The sequence below is a fragment of the Lissotriton helveticus genome, chromosome 3_1 (assembly GCF_964261635.1).
Source record: "Lissotriton helveticus chromosome 3_1, aLisHel1.1, whole genome shotgun sequence".
In the NCBI taxonomy this organism is placed as follows: domain Eukaryota; kingdom Metazoa; phylum Chordata; class Amphibia; order Caudata; family Salamandridae; genus Lissotriton; species Lissotriton helveticus.
The window spans coordinates 663140643-663167814 of record NC_136061.1 but is presented as its reverse complement, the minus strand read 5'-3'; the positions used below and the strand labels follow the sequence as shown (position 1 = coordinate 663167814).

Here is a 27172-nt window from a genome sequence, read left to right as displayed (position 1 = left end):
GGGGAGGATTTTGACGGAGAGAGTATCTGTGAGTGCCTTGGGGCTGTTTTCAAATGGCTCCAACTAAACAGCCTCAAGTGCAACTCAGATAAATCGGAGGTACTCTTCTTCGGTTGCCAATCCGACCCGGACTGGCAGATGTGGTGGCCGACAGACATGTCTCCTCCGAGCCAGTCGTCGCAGGTAGCAAAGAATCTGGGGGTCAAAATTGACAACGGTTTGACCCTCAGATCTCAGATCCTCACTCTTACAGGCTCGTGTTTTGGACTTCTCCGCATGTTGCGGAAGTTCTTTCCGCTGCTCTCAGAAGATCACAGGAGGATTGCGGTTCAGGCCTTGATTGGTTCAAGATTGGACTATGCTAACATCTTATATCTTGGCCTGCCCGAATACCTCCTGCAGCGGATGCAGGTGGTCCAAAATGCGGCGGCTCGCGCCATTTTTGGCTTGCATAGGCGAGCGCATGCTTCTGGCCTGCTACAGGCACTCCATTGGCTGCCTATCCGACAGCGGATAGTTTTTAAAACTCTGACCCTTGCCCATAAGGCCTTTCACTCAACTGGGGCTAAATACCTGCAGAAGAGGCTCAAGCAATATTGCCCGTCGCGATCTTTGAGATCTGGATCACAGCTTCTTGCCGTTGTACCCCGTGTGAGGAAGGCTCGACTGGGAGGTCGTTCCTTTATGCTTCGGGCTCCTCAGCTTTGGAACTCTCTGCCTTTTTTGCTACGAAGCAACTCTAATTTGCTATCTTTTAGAAAGGCCCTCAAAACCTGGCTGTTTGCCTCTTTGATTTTACAAAACAATTAAAATTCTTTTTGTGCTTCCCTTTTTATTCTTTATGTGTTATGTTTGCTTTTAGGATGTCAATAAAGCGCCGGGACACTCACTGAGTAGCCGTGCGCTATAAAAATCACAAATAACATAACATAACAACATAACATATATGGAGAAGACCTTGACGTTTTTCCAATGTAATAGTTTGTCACTTTTGGCCCAGTGAAGTCTGGTCATAAGCCTTCTCTTTCTTGAGTAGGTGGATTAACCGCTTGGCTGTAGCGCCGCCATACTTGTGACGGAACCACTCCGTCACGGGCGCGCTGTGCTTGTGACGGAGTGGTTCCGTCACGGCCCCGCCCGCTCAATAGAACGCTCAGTGCAGGCGTGGAATTGATGCCACTCAGGCGCATCTGCCAGGCCGTGACGGACCCACTCCGTCATTAGCACAGCGCGTCCGTGGCTGGGGACGGAACGGTTCCGTCACCAGCACGCAAAGGGATAAACATCTGGCTTATGGGTCACATGTGTCGCCCAGGAGGCAGAAATTCTACATGTAGACCTCCCCTGTATCCTGGCTATCTATCAGGTGCCTCTCGATTGAGGACATTTGTAGAGCCGCAACATGGGTCTCACCTCACATGTTCATGGACCACTATTGGGAGGTGTTGGGTGGTTCCACTGTTGGGGAGTTTTGCTGCGGCTGTTCTGCAGGCTGCCTCTGCCTGCGATTGACTGCCGCCCTCCTGTTGGGTGTCTGTTTGTTTTTCCTCTGTTTGGATTAAAACTTTGTTTATGCCTCGCATTTTGGTTTTTGTTGTTTTTTTGGTGACCATGAAGCCACGTAGAATTTGTTATAAGCACACTAGGGGCATATTTACAGTAAAGTGGCGAAGCATGTCGTTAAGCCAAGAAGGCTAACAACATGCTTCGTCACTTTAGAAATGCCGGGCTGCCTCATATTTACTAGAATATCGTTCAGCCCTGCATTTCCCCCTGCGCTGGCGCTAACTTTAGCTGTCTTCCGCCAACACAGGCACCCTTGTGCAAGGGTGCCTGTGTTGAGGGCAAGATTGTTTATGTGCAGGAAGGTCCTCCTTCCTGCATAAACAATCTTGACATGCTGTTTTGTAACTTCTATGTGTGCTGCATGTTGCAAAACGATTCAGAAATGGGGGTGGTGATGAACAGAGTGCCTGAATTAAGCAGACCACTCTTACCCAGTCCAAAGATCAGGGCTTGATCCATCACCGTTTTTTAGCTCACTGCACCATCCCAGCTCAGAACTTGGCTATATGCAAATTAGTCTGTTCCTGTCCTCACTGCTCCATCAGGATTCAAGCAAGCCGGGCCGACGACGCCTGAAATGGCAGAAACCGGTCCCCGGAAGCTTGTCTCCTTTCTGGTGAAGAATTGGCTTGGTAGTTTGGTCTGCCCTGTTCCCATGATGCACTGGGCCAGGGACAGACTAATTTGCATATAGCCAGGTTCTGAGCTGGGATGGGGCAGTGAGCTAAATAACGGTGATGGATCAAGCCCTGATCTTTGGACTGGGTAAGAGTGGTCTGCTTAATTCAGACACTCTGTTCATCACCACCCCCTTTTCTGAAGCATGTTGCAAAACGGCATTTAAAAAAATAAAGAGTATTTATGTGCAGGAAGGGGGGCCTTTCTGCACATAAACAATCATAGGCAGTTTGCTCTTTCTATGTTTGCTGCACAATGCAGCACACATAGAAACAGCAAAAACAAGGAGAAATAAAGCATTCCTCCTCTTTTCGCCTGTTTAAGACCAGGTTTCCCCTGGTCTTAATTTTGGCACTGCCTCCTATTTATGCTGCCCTTGTAAATAGGAGGCAGCGTCAAATCAATGGGTGTTGTGTTGGAACGTCCAGCAATGGTCTGCCCCTTTCACACTAAATATAGCGTGAAAGGGTGCCTTATTTACAAGGCAGCGTTAAGCCACGTTAAGTGGCTTAACACTGCCTTGTAAATAAGGCAAGGCCCCTATCACCATCACAACGTCACTAAAAGTGACGTTGCGGTGGTGGTGGTGGTGGTGGTAGGGGCATGTAAATATGCCACCTAGTTCGCCATGTGGTGAGGAAGACTAACGAGTAAGTAATGCCCTGGTTACTTACCCGTTATCTTCATTACTCTGTAGTCTTCCTCACCACACGAGTTCCCACCTCTCCCTTCCCTGTTTGGCTGTTGAATTCATGTTGTTTGGGTGCTGAGGCTTGGTACTGGAACAGGAAGTGAGGTGGGTCCTTGAACAGGAAGTGAGGTGGGTCGTTCCTCCACTTGTACTAGATCAGGGGTGAAGGCGGTCGGCCATGTTAGGGAGGCATTGGAGGACTAGAGTGCTAATTTGCTTGAAGGGTTCTCTTTGGGAGCTGAAGCTCAATTAGTCAGGTGGCGAGGAAGACTACACTTGGAGTAATGAAATTACCGGTAAGTAACCGGGGCAGTAGTTAATACGATTGCAAATTATCTTTTGTTAAATGGTAGATGTGGGCTTTACTTAACTTCCATTGCACGCAGTGAATACAGTGAATTGTGCATTTACAGATAAAGCTTGTGACTCACTGATTCTATGAACTCGATTCATTACCACACTAGTTTACACTTTCAGGAAAAGTGCGTTACCAGTGCATACGTTCAAAGGGAGACATACATGCAGCTGGCTGTCCCTGCAAAAAAATTGCATTTAGGCCTACAAAAATAAGAATGAACTACTGGCACATGCATAAATATAATGTGTATGTCTTCCTTCATGTGCATAGTGCTTCCAGTGGGTTTTAGTAGATGGCACACCAGCCTTATGTGTGCTACATCAAGCAGGTAAGACAACATTTGTGACGTTCCACTATATGGGGAGAAGCTCCATATTCTACAAAACGCACACAAAAACTCAAGCATTATCCTAGCTGACTTTGCTAGATATTTCTGTGTGTTTCAGAGCAAAATTTCCTCCAATCATGACTAGTTCAAGAGTCACAGTGCCCACTTAAATGTCTCCCAGTTCAGAAGAGAGGTTCTGGAGAAGTGTGACAATGGTATCTTCTTGTCTATGGCAAATGAATTGTAAACTGCAAGTCTACTTTGAGCAATAGGACTGTGGTCATCTGGTTGCTCAAGTAAAGTATGATCTGTAGAGTCAGGGGCAGGTGTGAAAAGTACAGGCAGACATTCCTGATCAGTAGGCCATAAGATACCCTAGCAAGCTCGTTTGGGTGGTACCTGGTCGGAAGGTTTTGGGTTTTTCTTTTCCTAATCTACTGCACGAGTACCTTACCACTTGAACATGCGTGTCATTGCATGCCTTTACGAGTCCCACTTGGAGAAACTTCTGGGGTTATCTACAGTGTTTTCTTCTGCTAGAGGTAGACAATTCTTTTGCTGAACGTCACAACTTCTTCTGTGTTGCCCAAAGCCTCATCGTTTCCTGTTAGTGTTCCGACCACCCTGTTTCTGAATGTAATACAAGACAGTGGTGTTGCCCATCTGGTACGCCTCCTTATTACAAATGAAAGTCTTGTCACATTTCAGTCCAGACACAGCCCTGGGTTCCAAGGGCCTCATTTGTGAGGCCCCTTCTGCCATCGGAACGTCACTTTTTGTGACGTTCCGTGGCGCAGAAGCCTGCGTGATATTTAACAGGCAGCACTAAGCCACTTTTTTTGGCTTAATGCTGCCTGATAAATATCAGTCCCTTTAACACAGTGTTCTGCGTTAAAGGGGCGTGCACTTGGTGTCGCTGGGGGCGTTCCCATTAACATCCATAGCCTTTTGACACTGCCCACGATTTACGAGAAATCATAAATCTGAGGCAGTACCAAAAGCTTACGCCTCCCCAGGGGAGACGCAACGGGGAGAAATATCTTTATTTCTCCTCGTTTTTCCTTTTTCTATGTGTGCTGCATTCTGCAGCACACGTAGAAGGAGGAAAAGCCTCTTGTGATTATTTTTGTACAGAAAGGTTTTCCTTCCTGTACAAAAATAATCATCTCCCGCAACGCAGGCACCCTTGCAACATTGTGCAAAGGTGCCTGTGTTGGCGCAGGCAGCCCATTGTGCGCCAGCGCAGGGGAAAAGGACAGGAATTCCTGCCCTTTTATTTTGCTGTAGTACGTCAAAACATCATAAATGAGGCCCCAAGTGTTTTATGTGCAGCACTGCCATAGCTACAGTCCAGGAAGGCTGTTGGTGAACCAGACAATATGTGCTCTAAATATTGGAAAAGTAAAATGTTCCTATGGTCTCTTATGGAGACCGGTCTTTGATCTGCTTCCCCATCAATACATTGTTTAAGTTCGAGGAACCTAGGGATTCTCCAGCCTGCTCTTACAACCATAAGACCATTCAGTTAACCTAGTGAACACAGGCTAGAATCATCTCGTCAAACACTCCCTCAAAGACAACATGGCCACAGTAGAAGTCACAGACGGAATAGTAGAACCAGATATTTAATATGTTCTTTAAATATTCAGCAAAACATAAACTCTTCCATTCATCAAAGACTCTCAAAGCTATCCCTCAACCCCCTTTCTAGTAGCTTTTGACAAGGTTGATGTTCAACTCTTTAAGAGGTACTGTGGGATTCAGGAATCCTCACAGATGAGCAAAAGAGTCAAGATAGTTTTGTTTGAGGCAATGATTAGTTCCTTGTTGCTACCCTGTTTCCCACTTACATCTCAGCAGAAGAGGTGCACATTGTTGGTGATTTGGTGGTTGATTGAGTAGTCAGAAGCAGCACTCTTAGAATGCAGTAAACCAATGCTCAAAGTACAACAGCCGAGATACAGCACCCTCACGATGGTGATCACTAACGGGGTGGAACTAATAAAAGGACATTAGGGGCCAGATTTACAAGTAAGTAAAAGCACGGTGCGCCAAGCCATTTGGCTGCGCCGTACTGCGTCACTTTCAAAGCACAGGGATGCGTCCTATTTCCAACAATGACGTATTTCTGAGCTCTTCCCTGCGCTGGTGCACAAGGCTGCCATGTACCAACACAGGCACCCTTGCATGTGTGCTGGTGCACAATCGTTGCCAGGATGATTGTTTTTGTGCAGAAAGGGACACCTACCTGCACAGAAACAATCAAGAGATGCAGTACGCATAGAAAGAGGAAGAAACAAGGAGGAAAAAGTATTTCTCCTCGTTGCGCCTCTTAAACCTCCTGTGGGGAGGCGTAGGATTCCGACACATTCCCAGGTTTACGAAACCTTGTAATTTTGGGATTGCAGCAGAATCCATGGGTGTTGTGTGGGAACAACCCCAGCAAAACTCATGCCACACCACTTTCACACAAAGAGCTGCGTGAAAAGGCTTCATATTTACAAGGCCACGGAAAGCCATGCAGGGTGGCTTTACATGGCCTTATAAATATGGAGCAATTCACTGCAAAGCTGGTGCGTCAAAAAAAAGTGAAGCGACGGAAGGCGATTGTAAATATGCCCCATAGTCTTTAGGTTGTTCCTCAAATTGACTCACCGTCAACGCATTGTTCTTAAGAAAAAGATGAGGCTGTCCGTACCTGTTGAGGCCAACATGGCTTTCTGGCTGACGGTTCTCTTTCTTGCTGAAGAGGCCTAGGCTGGAATTTATTGCTTCACAAATTTCTGCGCATCAGGTACCACCTGAAGGCACAAATGACAGCATATTTATAACCAAACAACGTGATTTGAAACAGTGAGTTTGCCATAACCGGGCCTCTTCCCATCTTCTACACTTAATTTAAAAAAAAGTTCTGGAGCTGCAGTATTTTGGGGAAATTGGAATTTAACCTCAACTTTGTTTAAAAAAAAAATCCCTCGATCATTTCTTGAGAACAAGTTCCTGAAAGCCATAAACTGGCTCCTAGACCAAGCATGATGGCAGATCAATCTAAAGATGTTGTCCAGTGCCAGGAAATTCTGCTGTTACAGTGAAACTATAATGAGAGAAATGATCGGAGCCAGCCACCAGATGTTACGAGTATGCCAAGCGCGTGAATGTAGAACAATGCTCATGCCGTAAAACTTAGGACGGGGGCAATGAGAAAACTGCCAATAAAAATGTTTAAGATGGCTGTTGCACATGAAGAAGGGAGAGGAGAGAAGAGGGAGTGTGAGTCAGACAGTAAACTGTGATGGAAAGAGGAGCATCAATAGGAACCCACAGGAATGACAGATCGTCACCCGCATTGGCGATAAGAGGCCCAACATTGTTTTGTGAGATGGTGTGACTTTCTTTTGGGCATAAGGAGTAAGTCATACCTGCTAGCAGCATACACTCTGCTCAGCAAGTGTGGCTGCATATTCCTGCCAGTGTTAGGGACGTACATTCTTAAGTTGTTTCTTCATTCGAAGAATTGTTTCAAGTCACAAGATGTGCTGGGACACCTCCCTTAGTGGACAATGCGCATAGACAATGATTCCATTTTACATAGTTTTTTTCTTCAGTCAGGTTCATACGTACACCAAGTGGGCCTCAGAGTTCATTGAGGTTCATACACATTTTTGGACCCAGGTGCTTGGACTTTGACACCGATGCATTGAAAAACCACCAACAGCCTTCCCCCCAAAACTCCAGACATCTTCAGAGAAGTTCCCTTTGCTGTCAAAGAAGGCTAAGAGTCGGTCTATCTAGAGCCCTGGCAGTTAAACCAACACCTTGCCGAGAGACAGTCTCCTCGAGAGTGTCAAAGCACAAGGGAGAAATTAAGCTGACACTGACGACCAATGGCCTCAAACAAAGACCATGGCCAGGGTTGTAAGTATGCCACTCAACTCCGATACTCACACGACCATGCTACTGTCACATAAAACGTTCCATGCTGAGGCAGAGCACTGCTCCTGTGAGGATCAAGTACCGAGCACACACACAAAAGACGGTCCCATTTAGGCACCTGCCACCTTCATGCTCTAGTTGGCAACAAGAGAAGGCACTGGAGCCTACCAAAGCTCTGCCCAAGGTCATCCACTTCAATCAGTTGTCAAGAACCGCCTGCTTCAAGCATGCGAGGCATCCCCCCTCACCCAAATCCGGCGCTGAAGATCCTGTCTATGTCAAAAATCTCATCAACACTGAAGGTTCCATTAACAGCCAGAGCCAGGGAATCGGAAGTGCAAATCATGCAAAGATTTCAAGAGGATCTAGATGGCAGGCAGAAGCATCTCTTCGTCTAGCCCATCACTTGCAACATCTTGGCGAAACCACCCCCACTGAAGCAGACACACTTCATCACACAAGAAGGCTTGCGTTTCAAGGAAAACCTTCCTTAGAGCACCACCCCCAGAGCCAGCACTGCAGAGAGAGGAGGAACAAAAGGAAGAAGTCTTGTGTTCCTTTCACCATCATGCTGGTGCACATTACCTCCTCAGCCTCTACCAGAGTCACATGAGGAGTCCCTACACACCTTTTCAGATCCAGGCTTTCCAACAGACCCTACTGACAAATTGATCAGAGAGACTAGGATAGCAACTCCTAGTTGAGGTTGAATAGAAATAAAAACCTTTCTATAGCGCCCCTATTTAGATAAAAAAAAAGCTCTTGGTTCATTCATAATCCACAATGTCCATAAAAGGGCCTCTGCCCAAGCCATAGGCGATGTCCCGCTGTCCGATAAGGAAAATAAGACAATCACACACAGCAGGTAAAAGGGGTAGGTGCAGGGGTAGCCATACACTGGTGCATAGCCAATTCTGTTAGGATTCTTTCCTAGTATGACAGGTCTCAGTGGGAAAAAAAAAGAGGCTGTTAAAACAGCCTTGAGAGGTGAGCAAAAAGGAGATGGTGTCCAAGGGCTAAGCCAACTCGAATACCAACCAACATTGTCAACACCGTGGACAGAGCCTCTCGAGGTATCAACACCAGTGCTCATCAGATACCAAGATCTACTTCACATCTCATGGTTCAAATCTAAAGTCTAGCAGCGATTTCACAATGCCCTGTTCGACGGGGAGCATCTCTTCTGCCCCCATGTTGACAAGACGCTTGAGAAAATAAAGTAGGACACAGATTACGAAGTCTATTGGCGCCCTGCAACCTTCAGCAACTAGAGACTTTGTTCCCAAGGGCTGTTACTTGTGAAAGGCCAAGGCCACTTCACCGGACCAGCTGCAGTCTTACCAGAGACAGCTGCAAACCTTTGATCAATAGGGGTACACCCGGGGATACATACAGAGGGAAACAATAGCGACAAGGGGAGAGGTGGTTCCGGTAAAGGAGTTTCTACCTCTTTCCCCCAGTCACACATCACCTGCCAGGGGAAGCATACAACATTTCCTCCAGCAGTGGGTGTAAATCACATAAGACCAGTATATTATAGAGGTGGTTCACCACAGCTTTTGCCTAGAACTTATCACAACCCCTCCCAACAGCCCACCTTCCAAATACATATGCAGCAAAAACAATTTCTGCCTTCTGTAGGGAAAGGTACAAGAGCTTCTCGAAAAAGGCACAATAGGGAGAGTCCCTCCAAAGCACAAGGGACAAGGCATCTACTCTATGTATTTCCTCATCCCAAAAAAGGACGGGTCCCTCTGAAATACATCCTGATGAAATATTGCCATATGACAACTCTGTATGATGTCATCCCTCTGCTCTGACAAGGCAATTGTATAATGGGGTCTGACCTCAAGGACGCCTACTTTCCCATACCCGTCCACCCTGCCCACTGCTGGTATCTTTGCTTCATGGTAAGTGGCTATCACTACGAATTCAAAGTGCTTCCTTTCATGGTCATTACAGCTCCAAGGGTGTTCACAAAGTGCCTAGCAGACGGTACAACTACAAAGGCGGGGCACTCACGTTTCCCCCTACTTCAACAACTGGCTGATCAAGACTGGTACCAGTAAGCAATGCCAAAGCCCACCATTGCAGCAATTTCCTTGGGATTTACCATAAATGCCCACCTCCAAACTCAATAAATCCAACCCTACGGACGATCCATGTTAAACACAGTTTAGGGGCAAAGCCTACCCCCAACCAATAGAGAGTCCTGGCATTCAAGCTGCTGCTGCCTCCTTCTCAGCCACCCCTCTCAGTCAAAACAGTCATGCGCCTTCTAGGATGATGGCATTATAGATCTCCATCGTACCCCATGCCAAGCTCCACCCCCCCCCCAAATCAACAGTGCCTCAAGGAGCAATGATCACAGGCAGAGGGTCACTAATGATCTAATGTTGATAAAGGCCAGAACTCACCTCTCTCTCTACTGGAACAGCACAACAGTATATTGGATAGCAGGCCTTTTGCAGACACCATTCCGCAAGTAAACATCTCCAAAGATTCCTTTCTTAAAGGCTGGGGTGCAGATCTAAATGCTATGACCATCCAGGGTGTGTGGGACCCTCAGCGCGAGGGCCATTACAACAATTACTAGCCATACACCTACCCCTCAAAGCATTCTTTCAGGTCATTCGAGGGAAGGTATTCCTTGCCAAGACAGACATGACCAATATGTACTTCCTGCAGAAACAGGGCGTCACATACTCATCCCAGCTCTCAGCATTAGCCCAGGTGATCTGGTATTGGGCAATCTGCTACAGCATACAATACAACTCTTAGTAGGACATCTTCCAGGGGTGGACGATAACTTTGGAGAGCTGCTCACAGGATCCATGAAGTAGTCCAAAAAGTTGAAACTTCGACCAGGCAGCACTCCATCTGCATGCTCCTGGAGAGGTCTGTCAGTTGCCACGAGAATCTCCCCCCTCAGGCCAGACCTTCTCACTCAAAGACAAGGCCGCTCAGATACACAGACTCCCAAACAGCTCAACCTAGCAATCTGGCATCCGAGGTCTTAGAAATTGGCTATATGACCGCCACCTGGAAAGCATAACCATTCCGCTGGAAGAGTGTAGGTCCACTAAATAGGCCTGCTACATGACAAAGTAGAAAAGGTTTGTCTTCTTCTACATTTCCAAAGACCTGGACCCCCTAAAGCGCAACAACCAGGACATTCTCTGCTATCTTTTACATCTGCAGAGGTCAGGCCTTCCCTACAAATAAATGCACCATCACCTAGCTGCCTAGCTGCTGTTGAAGTATACATGGCAGTGCTTAATTTGAGCTGGTGGTTGCGGGTGGGGTGGGGGGGGGGGGGGGGCACCAGCACTTATTTTTGCATCAAGCATTTACTGCGAGCACAAGACACATATGGGAAAGACGTAAGTAGAAAACGATGGATAAGTGTCACAAAGGGAGAATGCAGAAAGCTGAAAGAGTGAGCTGAAGGGGCAGGAAGCGGCTGTAAATGTATTAAAGAGGCCCGGGATGGCTATTCGGATTATGCTGCCTCAGTATTCTGTGCTCGCACATTTATTGCAACAGCCGCGTGTTTCAGAGGTGAGTTTTGGGCAGCAGCACATTTGTATTTACAAATTAAGCACTGCTACATGCAAAAACAGAACATTCATACTTGTTTAACATTTCAATAACCAAAGATTTCATGGAGAGTCCTAAGAGAGTCATACCTCCCAGAATGGATGTAGCCTTTACCACACATCTTTTACTATGCCGGACAGAACAGGGTATATGTCTTTACCTTTACCACGCATCCTTTACCACCCAGTTAAGTATTTTTTTTATATTTAAATAACATAGCTTTAATGTTATTTTTTTAAAAAGGGAGATGTAAAGGTGCGGTTAGAGCTAAAGGGAGGTATGGGTGGTTTACGTGTTGGTAAAGGGAGGTATGGATATTTTTAAGGTTTAGGGGTGAGTAGAGGTAAAGGGAGGTATCGGTGGATTTAGGGGAAGTAATGGTACATTTAGTATTGAGGGGTGGGTAAGGATAAAGAGAGGTCTGAGTTTAGGGGTGAGAAGAGGTAAGCAAGGGTAAATTTAGAGATCAGGAAAGGGAAGTTCGGAGTTAAGGGGCTTTTACTATACATAATCACAAAAATGTGTGGTAAAGGTCCACAATGTAATGCAATGTGTTGTTTATTTTGGAAGTTGGCCTTCCTGGTGGCCATTACTTCCTTAAGAGGCAATAGTGAACTACAAGCACTCACCCAACAAGCGCCTTTCATTCAGGCTCACAAAGATAGAGTTGTTCTGACAACCATCTAGGGAGAGGAGTTGGCCTAAAGGCTAGGGCGGTCGACCTCGAATATGGGGAACTGGGTTTGAGTCTCTGCAATGACGCTGGACATCCTGTGAGTCTGGGAAAATCACTTAATCTCCCTGTAACTAACAAAAATGAATGTGTGTCCTCATGTAATGTAACTGGTGCTATGTAAAGCTCTCTGATACCCGATTCGGGTCAAGTACGCGCTATATAAAACTCTAAAAGAAAAAAAACAATGCTACATTTCTCCACAAGGTGGGATCACACTTCCACCAGAACGTAGCTCACAGTCTTTTCTGTAGTCCAAATTGGTAGTGGAAACAGCTCTACACGTTAGATGTCGAAACAGCTCTTATGTATTACAGTGACAGGACCAAGACCTTTCAAAAGTCTGACAAGCTATTCACAGCCTTTACAAAGGCCAACTTATGTATAAAACAAGTGCAGCAGGGTGGAAAGTCAGGTGCATCCAATCCTTCTACATCAAAGCTAAGAGAGTCCTACCACCAAGGGTGCACACAAACCGTGAGAAAAGGACACATGGCTGGCATATGTAACATCTTGCATGTTGACATCTACAAAGCAGCCACATGGTTAACAACACACACCTTTACCACGCACTACTGTGTTGACATCCTAGGGTGCCATCAGGCTACAGTTGGCCAGACATTCTTGAGAACTTTGTTCCATATATCTGCATCATCCACACGCTTGCTACTGCTTAAGGAGGTTATTGTTTCTCAGTCTATGCAGAACATGTGTTTTTCTAGCTACACATGCTATGGACAGAAAATTTTACCATGTAGCATCTATTCATAGCTTGTAGTGCTGTAGATTCATATGTACCCGTACTCTTTTCCATAAGCTTTTGTGGATTGCAGATATTTTAATTAATTACATAGTTAACACTGCATGATACACTCACTCCTCACTTTACACACATTCGCACATGCTGTGCAAAAAAAAAGATGGAATTGGTGCCCAAGCGCATTGTCCACCAAGGGAGGATTCACTGCACATCTTGTGACTCAAAAGACTTCTTAAAAGAAAAACAACTTACAAACATGTGAGCTTAACACTAGATGGCAGAAGTATGCAGAGCGTGTGAATCTACAGCACCACATAATACAAGCATATGCTTACAAGTAACTAACATTAGCCTTATGAATCAGAACCTAATTCAGGCTGTGGAAGAGGGGGCCACAGTGGATAAAATATTCATTCATACAATAAAATGATTGTCTGCATCAAAAAAGGATTCAAGGTTGTCATCATCTGGTGAAATAAAAGATAAACCTTCTGACCACCCCTTGGATCGGACTAGAGCGGATGACTTGTCGAAAAGCAAAATAAACTGAGAAAAAAACACAAACAAGTCTCCCTCAACTATCTTGGACCACCATTTGTCTAAGGAAATAATAGCTGGATTAACAAATCCTTCTCCTCCACTTTCTAAAACTATAAACAAAATAAATATTAACAGGTAAACAGATGTCCGGATGGGTGAGGGTGATGGGTTAAAACGGTCACTTTGAAAAGGCGGCTTTTGTCTCTGCAATAAGTCTAAGCAGTGCCCTTAGGATCCTGGATGAAAAGCATAGATCACAGCAGGAGGAAGGGTTGTCTATTTGGAGGCAAAGGTCAAGAGCAGTAAACAGGTCTTATAAAAACAGACATTGCTGCCTCGCCTCAGAGGGAGTAATGGTCAATGATGACTGCGGTTGATCTTCTAGGAAACAAATTAAGCAAAACAGGCTTCTGACAAGATGGCGGTCTTCAAAGGAGATTTCTTGAAAGGAAGAGGTGGTGCACTGAAGGGGGCCCACTTTCCAGAAGAATTTCAAAACAGAATGAGAGACTGGTGTCCTAAAAGCCTAAAGTCATGCAAGATCAGCTGGTCTCTTGTTGGCAGGTAAGATGGGGCTCATCTCGAAAGAGAGATGGTGGTTCATGCAAGAAGAAAGCTGGGCAGAGTCCAGATGTGCCTTTACATTGCTGCTTGAAGAAGACAGTGTCTTGTATTCTCTGTCCTTCCCCAATAGTGGTAGGGGGCATCAGACTTCAAAACTGGGAAGCGTTGCTTGGATCGCACTGCAATAGCCTCACAATTGAAGGGTCACTCTTGGCACCTTTGATGAATTCCTCCAGAGACAGTTTGCCTGGAAAGGAGAACAAGGTTGTTACAAAGAGGATAGGGACAACAACATGTCAAAATTACATATCTGACACAGATTTGTGATTCAGCCAGAATGCCTCATCTCCCAGTTTCCTTAAAATGAGAACAAGTAATCCCAGCACCTACGTACACGTCTCTAACATCCACCCACCAGGGTGCATTTAAGTTCACTTTTGACAGATAAGTCAGTCCTTCTGTGGTGGGGAACAGTATTGTCAATATTTATACATTTCGGGGCAGATTTACAAGCCCCTTGCGTCACTTTTCCCATGTTAAAAATGACGCAAAAGTGGTGGAAGAGCCTTGTAAATAAGCTCCTACGTATTTACCACAGCCCTATGGGCATCAGTCTCCATCATAGTAGACCTTCTTACCCTTAACACAGTTCTCCAGCAAAGCATATTAAATTAGGAAGCACATGCTTCAGAGCTTCTGTGTTTCTATCCCAGATGCAAACAGCTACCATGGACGGCTCAACCAGCCCCTCTGCGATGCATTCAATGATCAGCACAGTACTTTCCATGCCACACTTAAAACACCCACTGGTCTTGCGTTAGAAGGGAAAAAATGTTTACCTCTTCTTTGTGAGCCTTTTCATTTGACCCATTCCCTTAAGGTCTCAGTCCCTGCTGGAAGCCTTGGCAACTGGTTGTGTGATTTCTTTCTGGTTTTTGGCTGTGCTGCCAGGGGTTCATGTTCCTATTTGTCTAGGATTAGTGAGATTTCTGCCTCACCTGGACAGCACTGAATGCAACCTACTTTGCAGCCACACAAGCAAATTAGTAGCTTTAGCTTTTAGAACAGACCTACTGTGAGTTTTGCTTGATGTTCTTTCCTTTCTCACTCAATAAGAGGTTTTTTAATGATGGACCTTCCCAATCCCATCCATCTATGTACCACATTCGCACAACCTGAGAGTACCCACCGTTGTTGCACTTCTTGAAGTTGGCACTGAATGAGATGAACACATCCAAAATATTATTACTGCTCTCTTCATGCTCTCATACTGTACCCTCTCAGTATCACTCAGCTTGACCTGGTTCCCAGTTGTAGGAATGTGAAAAACACTGCTTTCGCCTCTAGATTCCATACGCATACTAAATGCAAATTGAAATGTCCTTATCCAGGCACAGGCCTCTGCACCAATGAACAAGTTACTTAGAATCTGTACCAGAAAAGCTGTCACTGAAGATATGTAACTGTAGAATTCTCACCTTATGAATTTCACTAGCTGTCAGACCGGATACAGGATTTTTTGCAGCAAGTCCCTCATGTGTTGTACGGTGACATCGTTTAGCTGTGCCTCAGATCCATCCTACCCGGGATTAAACATCCGAACCCCCACCTCCCCCATTGTATGTGCCACCCCATAAGTTGATGTCAGTTTCTTTTTGATCTCTGTCTGCACCATCGAACACAAAGCCATCAAAATCAGATAGTGCTGTATGTAGAGTGACATCTTAATGATGGACTCATTGAGTCCATTCCACAGAATGGGGAGGAAGGTAGGAGGGGGGAGGGGGTCGTGAGGAATCTACAGTTGATAGTCTCTGCCAGAAAAGGTATTACCGCAAGTAAGTAACTTGTTCTTCTGACAGAGACTTCTAACATCAAAATCCTCATTGTGTAAATACATACCAAAGAGTACACCTCCTTGGATAGTGGGTCTGTGGAATGGCTCAGACCAGGAAATCCTGCAGGGACACCCACATAGCAGCCTGGCATTTGTCCCACGACTGGCACATTGGGTCCCACTGCAGAGGTAGCATCCTTTGCTCTGGTCGAGGGAGCACCAACCTTGCAGGGGCAGCTTTTTAATTAGCCCACAGCAGATCTTAATACACAACATGATCCATTTGGAGATGGTCCTTTTTTGCACCGCTCTTAATTTTTTAGCACCAGAGAAAGCAACAAAACGTTTGTCTTTCTGCCCATACTCTGGTCCAGTCAACAGAATATATGTGCTCTTTTTGGATCAAGCAATTAAGACGTTTTTCCTCCTTGGAGGGGTGAGGTGAGGAGTAGAAGCCAGCAAGGTGATGGATTGCCATATGTGGTAGGGCGTGACTACCTTGGGCAAGAATGCCACTTCTGTGGTGAGGACTAATTTGCCCAGGAAGAAAGGTATATGGTGGTAACACGGAAAAAGCCTGGAGCTCACTCAATTTCCTGGCTGACGTTATGGCCATGGGAAACACTATCTTGATGGTAAGTAGATGACGAAAACAACTGTGTGTTGTCTCAAAGAGCATGCACATCAAGTAGGTGAGAACCAGGTTAAGATATCATGCTCCAGCCAACACATTTTGTGATGCTACAGTGTGAACAGCACCTACAAAAAAACAGGAGACCTGAGAAAGGTTGGCTGATCAGGTACATATAACAAAGAGAAACAGCCCAAAAGATACCTTTTAAATGTTTCCACAACAAGGTCTTGCTGGGCTGAAGACTAACAAAACAGGAGAGAATCCAATAGTAGTGCATGCTTCGGTTGGATTTTTCGGGAGACACACCATGCAGCAAACGTCTCTCGCCATTCTGCATGAACGGATTTTGTTAATGGATGCTGCCAGGTTGTCAAGATGACACCAATAATTATGCAGTTCAATCTTCACACAGAGGTATAGGTAGTGCAGATCCCCGAAGGGGCAGCCGGCTTGGAGGACATGTGCTCATAGTTAGATGTTCATGGTACAACACTGTCCTCACCCAGTCCGGGGTCACTAAGATTACTTGGGCCAAGTTTTCCTTGATCATTTTCAGTACTCTGGGTAGGGGTGCAAATGATTACAGGAGTCCTGCCCCCCCTGTCCAGGTCGAAAGCACCTCAGAGGAAGAGCTGCTTCATGAACTAGATCGAGCCAGGGTTCGCCCTCATTTCTAGAAAATCCCCTATGCCACATGAGTGTATTTTCCAATTGTGATCCGCTATGCAACATTGGCTGAGCTCTTCCACCCTCAAATTTAAGGATCCTGCCAGATGCTGGACAATCAGAAAGATGCCCTAAGAGTTAAAGGTGCAGAGCCTTCTGGCACATTACCCACCAACCCACTCCACCCTGTTGCATGCAGTACCACATGGCGGTTGTATTGTCCAGAGAACTTACACCTGCTCCCCCTTGATGGTCAGGAACAACACCTTCAGAGACAAATAAATCACTCTTAACTCTAGCAAGCTGATGTAGAGGTGAGCTTCTTCCGAAGGTCAGAGCCTTCGGATTTTCACCTCTCCCAAATAATGACCTCCCCAACCCAGCAATGATACATTTATTATGACTGTTCGTTCTGGGTTGGGTAAGGAGAGGCGTCTGCCGCCTGGTCCACTTGTGGTTGAGCAGCCACTACTGCAGGGCTTTTGCAGTCTACATTGACACCTGTATGAACTCTGATAAGTTCCCTTGGTGCTGAGCACTATGAAAAGTCAGATCCCACTGCAGGGCCCACCTGTGCCACCTGGGGCTGTCCACTAGCAAGAGGCCAAAAAGCCTCAGAGTCAGTCTCACTGAGACCCTGGGCAAGGGGTGAAACATCAGGATCCTAGCGCATATGTCCTCGACTCGTTGAGGTTGAGGGAAGGCTCAGAAGAATACCATATCTAAGATGGCTTCAATGAAAGGAAGCCTTTGTGAAGGATCTGATGTGGCTTTGGCAGGTTGATGGAACAGGCCAATGGTGTCAACAGTGTGACCATTGTCTATAGGTGGGCTACAGCTGTTTGAGGGGAGCCCGCCTTCGGTGGCCAGCCATCAAAGTATGGGAAGACGTGCTTTCCCAACCTCTGCAGGTGGGCTGTAAACACCACCATTACCTTTGTGAACACACTGAGGTGCGCAGGTGCAGCCAAAGGGGAGTACAGAGAATTGAAAATGCTCTTGGCCTACCTGAAACTAAAGGTATCGTCTCTGGGACTGCAGAATGGGATTGTGAACATATGCGGACCAGCGCTACCATCCTGTCGTCTGGGTCCAAGGCAGACATAACTTGGGTCAGAGCAAGCATTTTGAACTTGTCCTTGCTGAGGAAGAATTTCAGAGGTGGCGTTTCTCGGTCCTTTTTCAGCACCAGGAAATACCAGGATAACAGGCAGTCCCGACCTCTGATGCCGGCCACCGCTCTATAGCACCCTTGGCCAAGAGAGTCTGAACCTCTAGAAGTATCGGGCAAGTCGTCCTCTGGGAGGTGTTGAGGTGTGGGTTGTATGTCTGGAGAGTAGGAAAGGGCGGGCGTGTATCTGTGTCCACGATCTGAAGTACCCATTGGTCTAATATGTTACTACTGCTTCCTATCGTGCGATCGTTTGCTTCCAAGAACAAATTAAATGGTTGTGCAGCAGCTGCAGGGAGAGGGGGCCTGGTGTTTGGATAGTATGCTGCTCCTGGGGCACTGGACAAGGCCGATCTGCTCCCTGGTCTCTACCCCGAAAGAGCTGGGAAGCTTGTTGGTGCTGAGGCATGTTTTGACACTGCCTCTGCAGATATCCCTGACCAAAGCCTCAAAGAGGTATTCCTATTGGAGAATCTTTCTGAGCTAAGTGCAGAGTGTGGACAGTGACCTTGCTCTCTTCGAATTTCACTAAGGCCAAGTCAGCCTTCGCTTCAAACAAAACTCGAGGCACCAACGGGCATGCCCACAGGGACTGCTGTACATCCAATGAAAAGCACATGGAGTAAATCCAGGCATGGCTCCAAAGCACCACGCTGGTACCTACTGCCCTACCCAGACTGTCTGCCATGTCCAGATCTAAACGGATGGCATACTTTGACGTAACTTGACCATCGAAGATTAGTCTTTGTAGAGTCAGTCTAATCTATTCTGAGACAGCTGGCAATACGTCCACCATTCTGTCCCACAAAGAGAGTACCTTCCAGGGAGGTATGAGGTGCTGTTCTGAAGGAAAGACTATTGATGGCGAATATTTGTTTTGAAAATATTTCCATTCATTTGGATTTCCTGTCTGGTGGAGTGGTTAGGAAGGAGATGGGATTGAGGTGGCTGGAAGATGCTTGTAGTACCAGCCTTTCCAGTGTGGGGTGCTGGAACAGAAAGTCAGTCTCCTCAGAGGCGGGTCCATGCCATCTCACTACTAGACTGTTGATTGGAAGGCACGATCTTGTTTCTGCCCAGGTACCTGCTAAAACATCAATGAGCCTAATTAAAGGGTAGCTAGGGTTCTTGCCTGGTGTGGGTGGGATTAAGAATTTTGGTTAACACATTGGTTTTTACTTTCTGCAAAGAAAGAGTAAGGTCAAGGATTTCCACTGCTCTCCTGATTACTGGGGCCTCTGGCATCTTGAAGGTCACCAAATATATCCCCCCTCTTAATAAACATACTGATCCTGGAGGGGCCCAGAGCATAGCACTCTCTGAACAGTGCGACTTCAGGGATGCATATTTGGACTTTTCTGTTTCTTGCGCGACCCTCTGGACATACCTGAACTCTACAACTTCAATTTGGAAGGTTAATCTGAGGAGCCTCAGGAACTAGAGTCCCTCTGCGCCCTCAACCATTTCTTCTTAAAGAGCTTGGTGAAAGCCAATTTGCAAGGGTGAACCACAATTCCATCCACAACCGGGAGCCCAGAGCTAGGACATGGCTCCAAGACGCGGGAGGTAATGAGGTGTTGTGTATGTCCATCACCGACCTCTGTCACTGACAGTCACAACACTGCTTAAACCCTGTAGTTTTTGGGCCCATATTTGCACACTGTTGGTTTGCGGGAGAAAGTCTGTCAAGAAGACCGATTGAAAGCTCCAGATCCAAAGATAGACATTGATGCCAGCATGCAGAGGTGGCGCAAAATTTGGGAGACTGGAACTCGCATTCATCAGTGATGGGACGGATCAGACATGGAGCTGCACGATGCCACTTAACGACACACAAGGGAACTGCTACAAAAGTTTCCAGATCCAGTGTGGCGCCTGGGGAAACTCACAAGGTGAGGTATCTACGGTTAGAAGTCTTTATCAGAAAATCTCTATCAGAAAGAGTATATTAACAGTTTCCTGGGAACAATTATCCTGGAAAAGGGCTGACTATTAGGGACCACAGAACTATCTCCCTTTGTTGGACCTAGCATGGAAGTTTCAAACTTGCAACTTGTTCATTTTGATGTTGGCAGTCATCCTTTCTATTTCAACTTTTCTTCCTGTAGATACCAATCTTTCTTAAAATTGCCTGACCTGTCTATCTAATTGTCAGTTCTCAAAAGCTACTTTCCTTCACTTTTTCCCCACGTACGACCTTGTCTCATCATTTCTGTCTCAAATTCTCCAGCCTCTTTATTATCCATGTGTTTTGCCTTTGAAGCTGTAGAGCTCCTGAAGCTACACTTGTATGAAGCAGAGGTCTCTTCTGTACTAGAAGAGCATGAAGAAAGGGCAGTGATAGCAGGAAAAAAATGGGCGGGAAGGGATAAGACATCTATCAGAGGGACAGTCCTAAGGAGACCTTGTGTGAGAGCAGCTTGTCTGTCAGCTCTGTCTATTGGGGGTCTATTACTTGTTCCTGGTTCTGTGCCATCCTCCCCATCAGGTTGAGAGTCTAGGACAGCAACCATCTGCAGATACTGACTTTTTCTAGGATGGTGGACACTCTTGGTAACAGCTAAGCAACTGTAATATCTGTCACCTCTGATTGTATTCACAGTTGTTTATTTGCTACCTTTTAGAGTTGCTTATCTGCAAATGCTTGTTTTATTTGATGCTGTTAGGTGTACCGGAGAAAGGCGTTTAGTGATCCCACCTGTGCCACAATTATGATGCGTTTTCTTGGGGTCACAGGGCCGTCAGAGGTAAAATGACAATAATTAACAGTGGATCCTGCAGCCCATGTTATCCTACTGGGTTTGATCAGCTGCGCTAGAGTCTTTCTTGAAGTACTCAGCTCAAAGTGCTTTAAAGTATTTTTTTACAAGTTCACTTTGAAACCAAACTAATGGCCCTATTAGTTTTGGAATGTTGTGCCTTTATGGTTTCAGAAACTGTTCATCCGCGATGATACTCACTATTCCCAAAGATGCCTAGAGGACTTACCACCCAAGGAAATGGAGTCTGCACACGACTGATCAGTAAAATATTTCTTAAAGTGGTGCTATCCAACAAGAGGGGAAGGGGGATGTACGATTACCCTAGCCTGTTGGTGCAGTCACTGGAGTCCTAGACCAGTAGATTCTGGACAACTTGGTGGAGCTAGTGGCTGTCCAGGGTGCTAGTTTACATTAATGCTCTGGTCGCTCAAAGGGGGTCAGAGATCAATATTTCGATATCCACTGATAATGGTACAGATTCCCAGGTGGCGGGAGTGCCCACAAAAGGAACATGCAAGTCCAGTAGTCACTGGATTACCAACCAGTACAAGCGACTTCAAGTCATATATGGGTTCCTTAATGTTTCGTTGAGCAAAGTAAGGCAGAAGAGTCTTCTCAGCCTGGAACATAGTCCTTTCATGTATCCCAAGTAACATCATGGAGTTTTATGAGGGTACAAGAACTCCCCGAAAAATAAAAATGTACTATTCAGCAACATTCCCAACTAACTCTTTGACCAAAAATGTAAATTACAGTAAACATTTGATAACTCTTGTGGCTGTTGAAGTATTACTAAACATATTACAAAAACAGAAAGAAAATAGGATAAAAAAAGGTTAAAGTAACCAAAACCTGAAAAAAATCGGTTCCTAAATAACGTCTCTGAATCTTTCAAGCCTCTCTCTACAACACACACTTTGTATGTGTTGTAATGTCACCACTTCCTTACATTGCCTCACCTCCACAGCCTTTCCTAACTCTTCCCTCATCCTCCATAACAACCTTCTTGTCACTGTTCCTGTGCAATAAAGCCACCCAAGAAATAATAAACTTACTGATATTATAGAATCCCCTCTGATCTCCTGAATTTGTGCGCATTCACTTCTTAACCAAAACGGGATTCTTGACTCTTACCCAGACACCGACTTTAAATCTAGATTTAGAAACTTTCTTAATTAACATGGGTTTGTTTCCGGAGTTAGCCTTGGTTTTAGCTACCTGCCACATACACTGTACAAGCCCTATCTTTTTCACCACCCACAGGATCCAAAATGAACATAACGCCGAGGCCATCTTCCTGCCTCGCATCAATTCAAATGGTAAACTCCAAGTCGCTACATGTGAATTAGTCCTGTATAACCACATTAGATCTCTTAACCATCACTGCATCTGTCCTGTTTGTGTACATACTGTGGCTGCATTCAACTTGCACCTTTTTAAATCATTCAACTTTGCGATTGCTTTGACGATGGCACAGCGCTGTTGTTGCTGCACAACATTATCCATACATATTTCTTCTGGAATTAATTTCCTTCCAGAAACCACTCGAAAACAAACTGGTTTTGTACTTCGTTGTTGGATTTGACACACATCTGATCTGCATCCATCTTGACAAATGGTCGACCAATACAATGAAATGGCTTATCTGCACAGGAAGTACTGGAAATGGCCATAGGAAATCCACTCCCAACCTCTACCATTTTCTACTTGTGCTACAAAATATTCCATTAGTACTTCATTGGTCAATCACCTGTCACTATTCTAGCACCTCACACATCTTTTCACCGGTCTTTCAACTCACCGTCGATACCAGGCCACTAGTGATCATTTCTAACATTTCTTTTAGTAATATTACTCCCTACAGGGGCACTGTGAGAAATTTCCAAGATGTTCCTCCTGAAACAGGAAAGAAGGAATGAATGAATGAACTTATCACCCCGAACCAATATGCCAACTTCCAATGACAGGCGTCCACAATCTTTCAGCAAGATTGCAGTTCCAAACACAACTTCTCCTTCTGCCATCCCTCTGTAGAAAGCCTCACCACATCCTTCAGCACAGAGCACAGTCTTCCATCTTGTTAATCTAGTCATTATATATATATATATATATATATATATATGTTAAACAATGTGTCGTGCGACAACAGTTCGAAAAAGGCGCAATGCCGAAACGCGTACTGTTTTGTGTTTCATACGGTAAATAAACCCGTATTACTTCAACCACAAGAGTGCGGTCTATTCTTTTGCCTGCAGCGAAGGAAGGTGAGCATCATATATATTTATATATACACACATACACATATATACACACACATATACACACCCAATCATCATCATCAATACTAGCAATATAGACGCAATACTTTCACTCTGCCTCTTCACTGTTTCTCCTATCCACAAGCCACCAGGATACACGTTTCTCCCACCAGCAATGTCATTGTTCTTAAAATTATATTTTACCTACCTCGGCATATTTTTTAAAACTTAGCAGCTGCCACGATCGCAACAATAAGCCCATGATCTGTTGTTATTGCCTCACAAATGTGGTTTAAACTTTTCTACACCCACACAAAACCTATAATTTTTTTTCAATACCAGAGTACCTACGTTCAGCCAGTTGTAATGTTCTCAAAACAAAACCCACCATAATTGCGTATCGGTGACGGGTTTGGATTATTTGCAGGAAGTGATGGCGCTCTAGCATGTACCTATAAAAGTCTATATTGTAGCCGGTGAATTCACGGTGCAAGCAGGTCAGGGGGAACAAACCCAAACAAAAACAACCCCAGCCAAAGTATGGGTCAAGACCCACACGAACAATATGAACAAAGTCCTGTGCAGTTATGACTCTTCAGGGCTGTGTTTTTGGGTAAAGGGTCTGTGAAGCGGCGAACCGGTGATAATTGCGACCCGGTTTTGGCCAAAGCGTTAGACGATCTAGGGTTTGGAATTGGGAGAGTTAAGAATTAACCTCTCTTCATGTCTCGGGTTGTAGAGGCACGATGGCGCTGGACGGGTGCATCCGTGGCGACGAGGAGATCTGAGCTCCTGCTTCACGGTGTGGGGCGATCTGTTCCATTGTTCCGGGTTGTCCAGGTGACACAGCTCAAACCCCCATCCACGGATTGTTGCACTGCTGGAGTACTCGAAATCTTTTGTTTTATCTTATGAAAACAGGCCTGGCATTGTTCTGTCCCTCTTTACAATGAAGCAACTTGTAACATCAGCAAAACATTTTTAAAACTTTGCATAAAACTCACAGAAGCCAAGAAAACAAAGCAATTGTTTGCTGTTCTTTGGAGCTGGGGCCCCAATTATATTCAGACTAAACTCAGCTTCAGCCTAACACATTCCTTAGGCAAGATGTACCTTAAAAGCTCTGTTTTCTCCTTACTTTAAAGACACACTTGTCTCTTAATGTGATGCCTTTTCCTTCTAAAATTATCAACACCTGCTAGATTGCTTTGCCATGTTCTGGTTCAGTCTCGGAAAGGAAACTGCTACCTACCCTGTAGGTATCTGTTCACAGCAGGCAGTGCTGCCGTTTCATATGCTCTTCATACTCCTGCCATCTAGTGTTGGGCTGGGACATTTGTAAATTGTTTTTCTTCGAAGAAGTATTTTTCAGTCACACAGTATCGCGACTCCTCCCTCAGCTGGCAATGCACATGGGCATTGAGGTAATTTTATATTGTTTTCTGCACAGCGGGTGAAAGTAGAATTGAGTAGTGAACACTGTATGATGCAAATATGTATTGCACAAAGAGGATAATAGCGGAAAAAGCAAAGATCTGTGATCAGAGCCACATGCTTTCGGGGAGGAGAGTGGGAGCATGTGAATCTACAGCATTACACGCTATCAACAGATGCTTTGAGCATTAAGTAACAATTTCAGTTTGTAGCATGTGCTGCTGTGGATGTACATGCTTTGCATAGACTGTCAATTAGTACCTTTCTACAAGCAGTGGCTAGCGGGTGGATGATGCAAATGTCTGATATAAGGACCTTAGGACCATCTGGCCTACCAAATCCTGTTATCTGGCTAAAACGTAATCACAGTAGGGTTTAGTAAACGTGTGGGGTGGACCATGTAGCAGCCTCACATAGGTCAGCTAGAGGAATGTTTCTTAAGCAGGCCATGGTTGAATCCTTCTTATGAGTAGAGTCCTAGGGTAACAGAGGGCTCTCTTGGCTTTTTGATTGCAAATTTGGATACACTGGACTATCCATCCAGCAATTTCTGCTTCTGATATAGATTGGTACTTGAGAAGCAATTACCCACGCGATGGGCTCCATGGGGGGCTACAGGCTGCCCACCTTGTTTGCTTAATAGCGGCACCAAGGTAAGTCCTGGCAACAGGTTCCTGCAGGCAAGGTGTACCCTCCGCCCCCAACTTAGAAAAGTGACGCCTGCCGCAAAGCAGCAGGTCTTCCTGCGACCAATCCGTGATAGGTTTATAGATGCAGTAATAACCTTCAAGAACACGGACATACCTTGGCTAACGTAAGAGCAGCTGTAGGTCAGGGGCAATCTGCTGAGTAGAACTTGCCAAATAAAAGTAAGTACAAAGGCTTGGTCGTAGCCCGTTTTTTTGTTTTAAAAGAAAGGCTTGTGAAATGATTTACCTTAATCCATGTTTATATCAGCAAGTGAAGTAAAATACCCAGCTGTACCTCCAGGGCATGAAAGGCCTGAAGATTTGACCTCAAATAGCGTGATACGCATGGAGGCCCACCGCATTGCGGTTTACTTCATGCCCTCATGTACATTTAAGTGTGCTTGCGTTATCAGAAAACAGGAAGTAAAGCAGACAGCTCATGCGATGAGACTGTTGATAAACAGGTAGATATACTAGTGTTCTCATTATAGGTCAGCTAGACAGTTGAGCTCATTCCATCCATGTGAGAAGGGTTATAATTGCCTTCTAATGCGCTTAGTCAGTGCCGTCATGTGCGTCCAACTTTTCTTCTGTTTTTATGAACTGAACAAGTCTCGTGTCTCTACCACACCCTGAGCTCAATGGACGCATTACTCATGCACAGCACGGTGATGCTGGATGGTGAAACAGGACTGAGTGGTAAATTGATATTGACAGTGTAAGTACACAGAGTTATACAATTCCGAATTAGAGGTGTTCACACAGGTCCCTGGGGCTCTGCAGTGGTTGGGCCAGTACTGTCAGTGAAATATTCAATCACTTGGCTATGGTTAGGTATTTGTATGGTTAGACGTCTACACTCTAAATATGTACTGGAAACGCAGCGGCAAGGGTCAAGTAGCCAGGCTGCCCACTTACCACCCACACAATGCATGGAACACAGGGCAAGTCCCTTCATGCTGCACACAACTATGTCTGTCAGCCAGGCATCACTCCTCATCATCTTTAGGCATAAAGTACCACATTGCGGTGTCACCCAAAATTGCACACTATTCCTAAACCAGGCCCATCCACTGCCTGTTCCCTCCCTACACAGTTTTTCCAACCGACAACCCTCCCAACCACCCCCCCATTTGCCATTAACTCCCCCCCCCCCCAGTGCACCACCTAGGGCCTTCCAAAGATCGCTCTTCTATAGCCACTCGTCACCCCCTCACCTACATTCTGTGTCCACCCACTTCTCAACAAAGTTCAAACAAAGTATATAAGCAGACAGCCACTGATTTGTGGCGATGAGTGAGTGAACCACATGTAAGATGGTGCATACATTTAGCATTTCCTGCCCCGCACTAGAATCTGTATGTGTAAAGCCATCATACTTGACTCACTCTAGAATATGTGAGAATGATCACCACAGTATCATGTCCCAATCTGGGACCTGTGTGCAAACATCCGAACCCATGTACCACTGTAGAACCTATGTGCACACTTGCCACCTCTGATTCCCCTGTCTGAGCCTTTGAGCAGAATGGAATCTTCTCTACTCTAAGCTGTACCAAGCAAGCTCAATCTATCCATCTTAACTCAGCAAGGTGCTATGGAGAGATGCTATCTGGTGTAGTGGAAACCGGGCTGTCCAAAGTCAAGAGAGTGCGAGGAGAGATGGTTCCTAAAGAAATGAAGGGTCTATTGATCTGAAGTCAGAAAATGAAAGGGTGTCTTATAGAGCAGGAACAAGCTAATCATCCAGGAATATATATATGTGCGAGTAGATAAATATATATATTTTTTATTTCATCAAAAGGAAAGGAATAATTAGTACACCAGGATATTTGTTTCAAGCTTTTTAATCCAGTGCTTTTACAGCCAACACCATCAAGCTCTCCCAAACCAACTCGTTTCGACCAGATTGGTCTTGATCACGGTCTGGTCGAAACGCATTGGTTTGGGAGAGCTGGATGATGTTGGCT

The 27172-nt window shown here is 45.4% G+C and overlaps 1 protein-coding gene across 7 annotated transcripts in view; it reads right to left on the bottom strand.

The window, feature by feature from the left end:
• Positions 1–5227: 5227 nt before the first annotated feature.
• The window catches only part of HPCA (hippocalcin), a 301157-nt gene continuing 279212 nt past the window's right edge, over positions 5228–27172 (bottom strand). For all 7 annotated transcript variants that reach the window (XM_078680749.1, XM_078680745.1, XM_078680747.1 and 4 more), the window contains one exon: positions 5228–13998. In XM_078680749.1, coding sequence (XP_078536875.1) covers positions 13901–13998 — 98 coding nt within the window. In that variant the 3' untranslated portion in view covers positions 5228–13900. The remainder of the gene's footprint in view (positions 13999–27172) is intronic.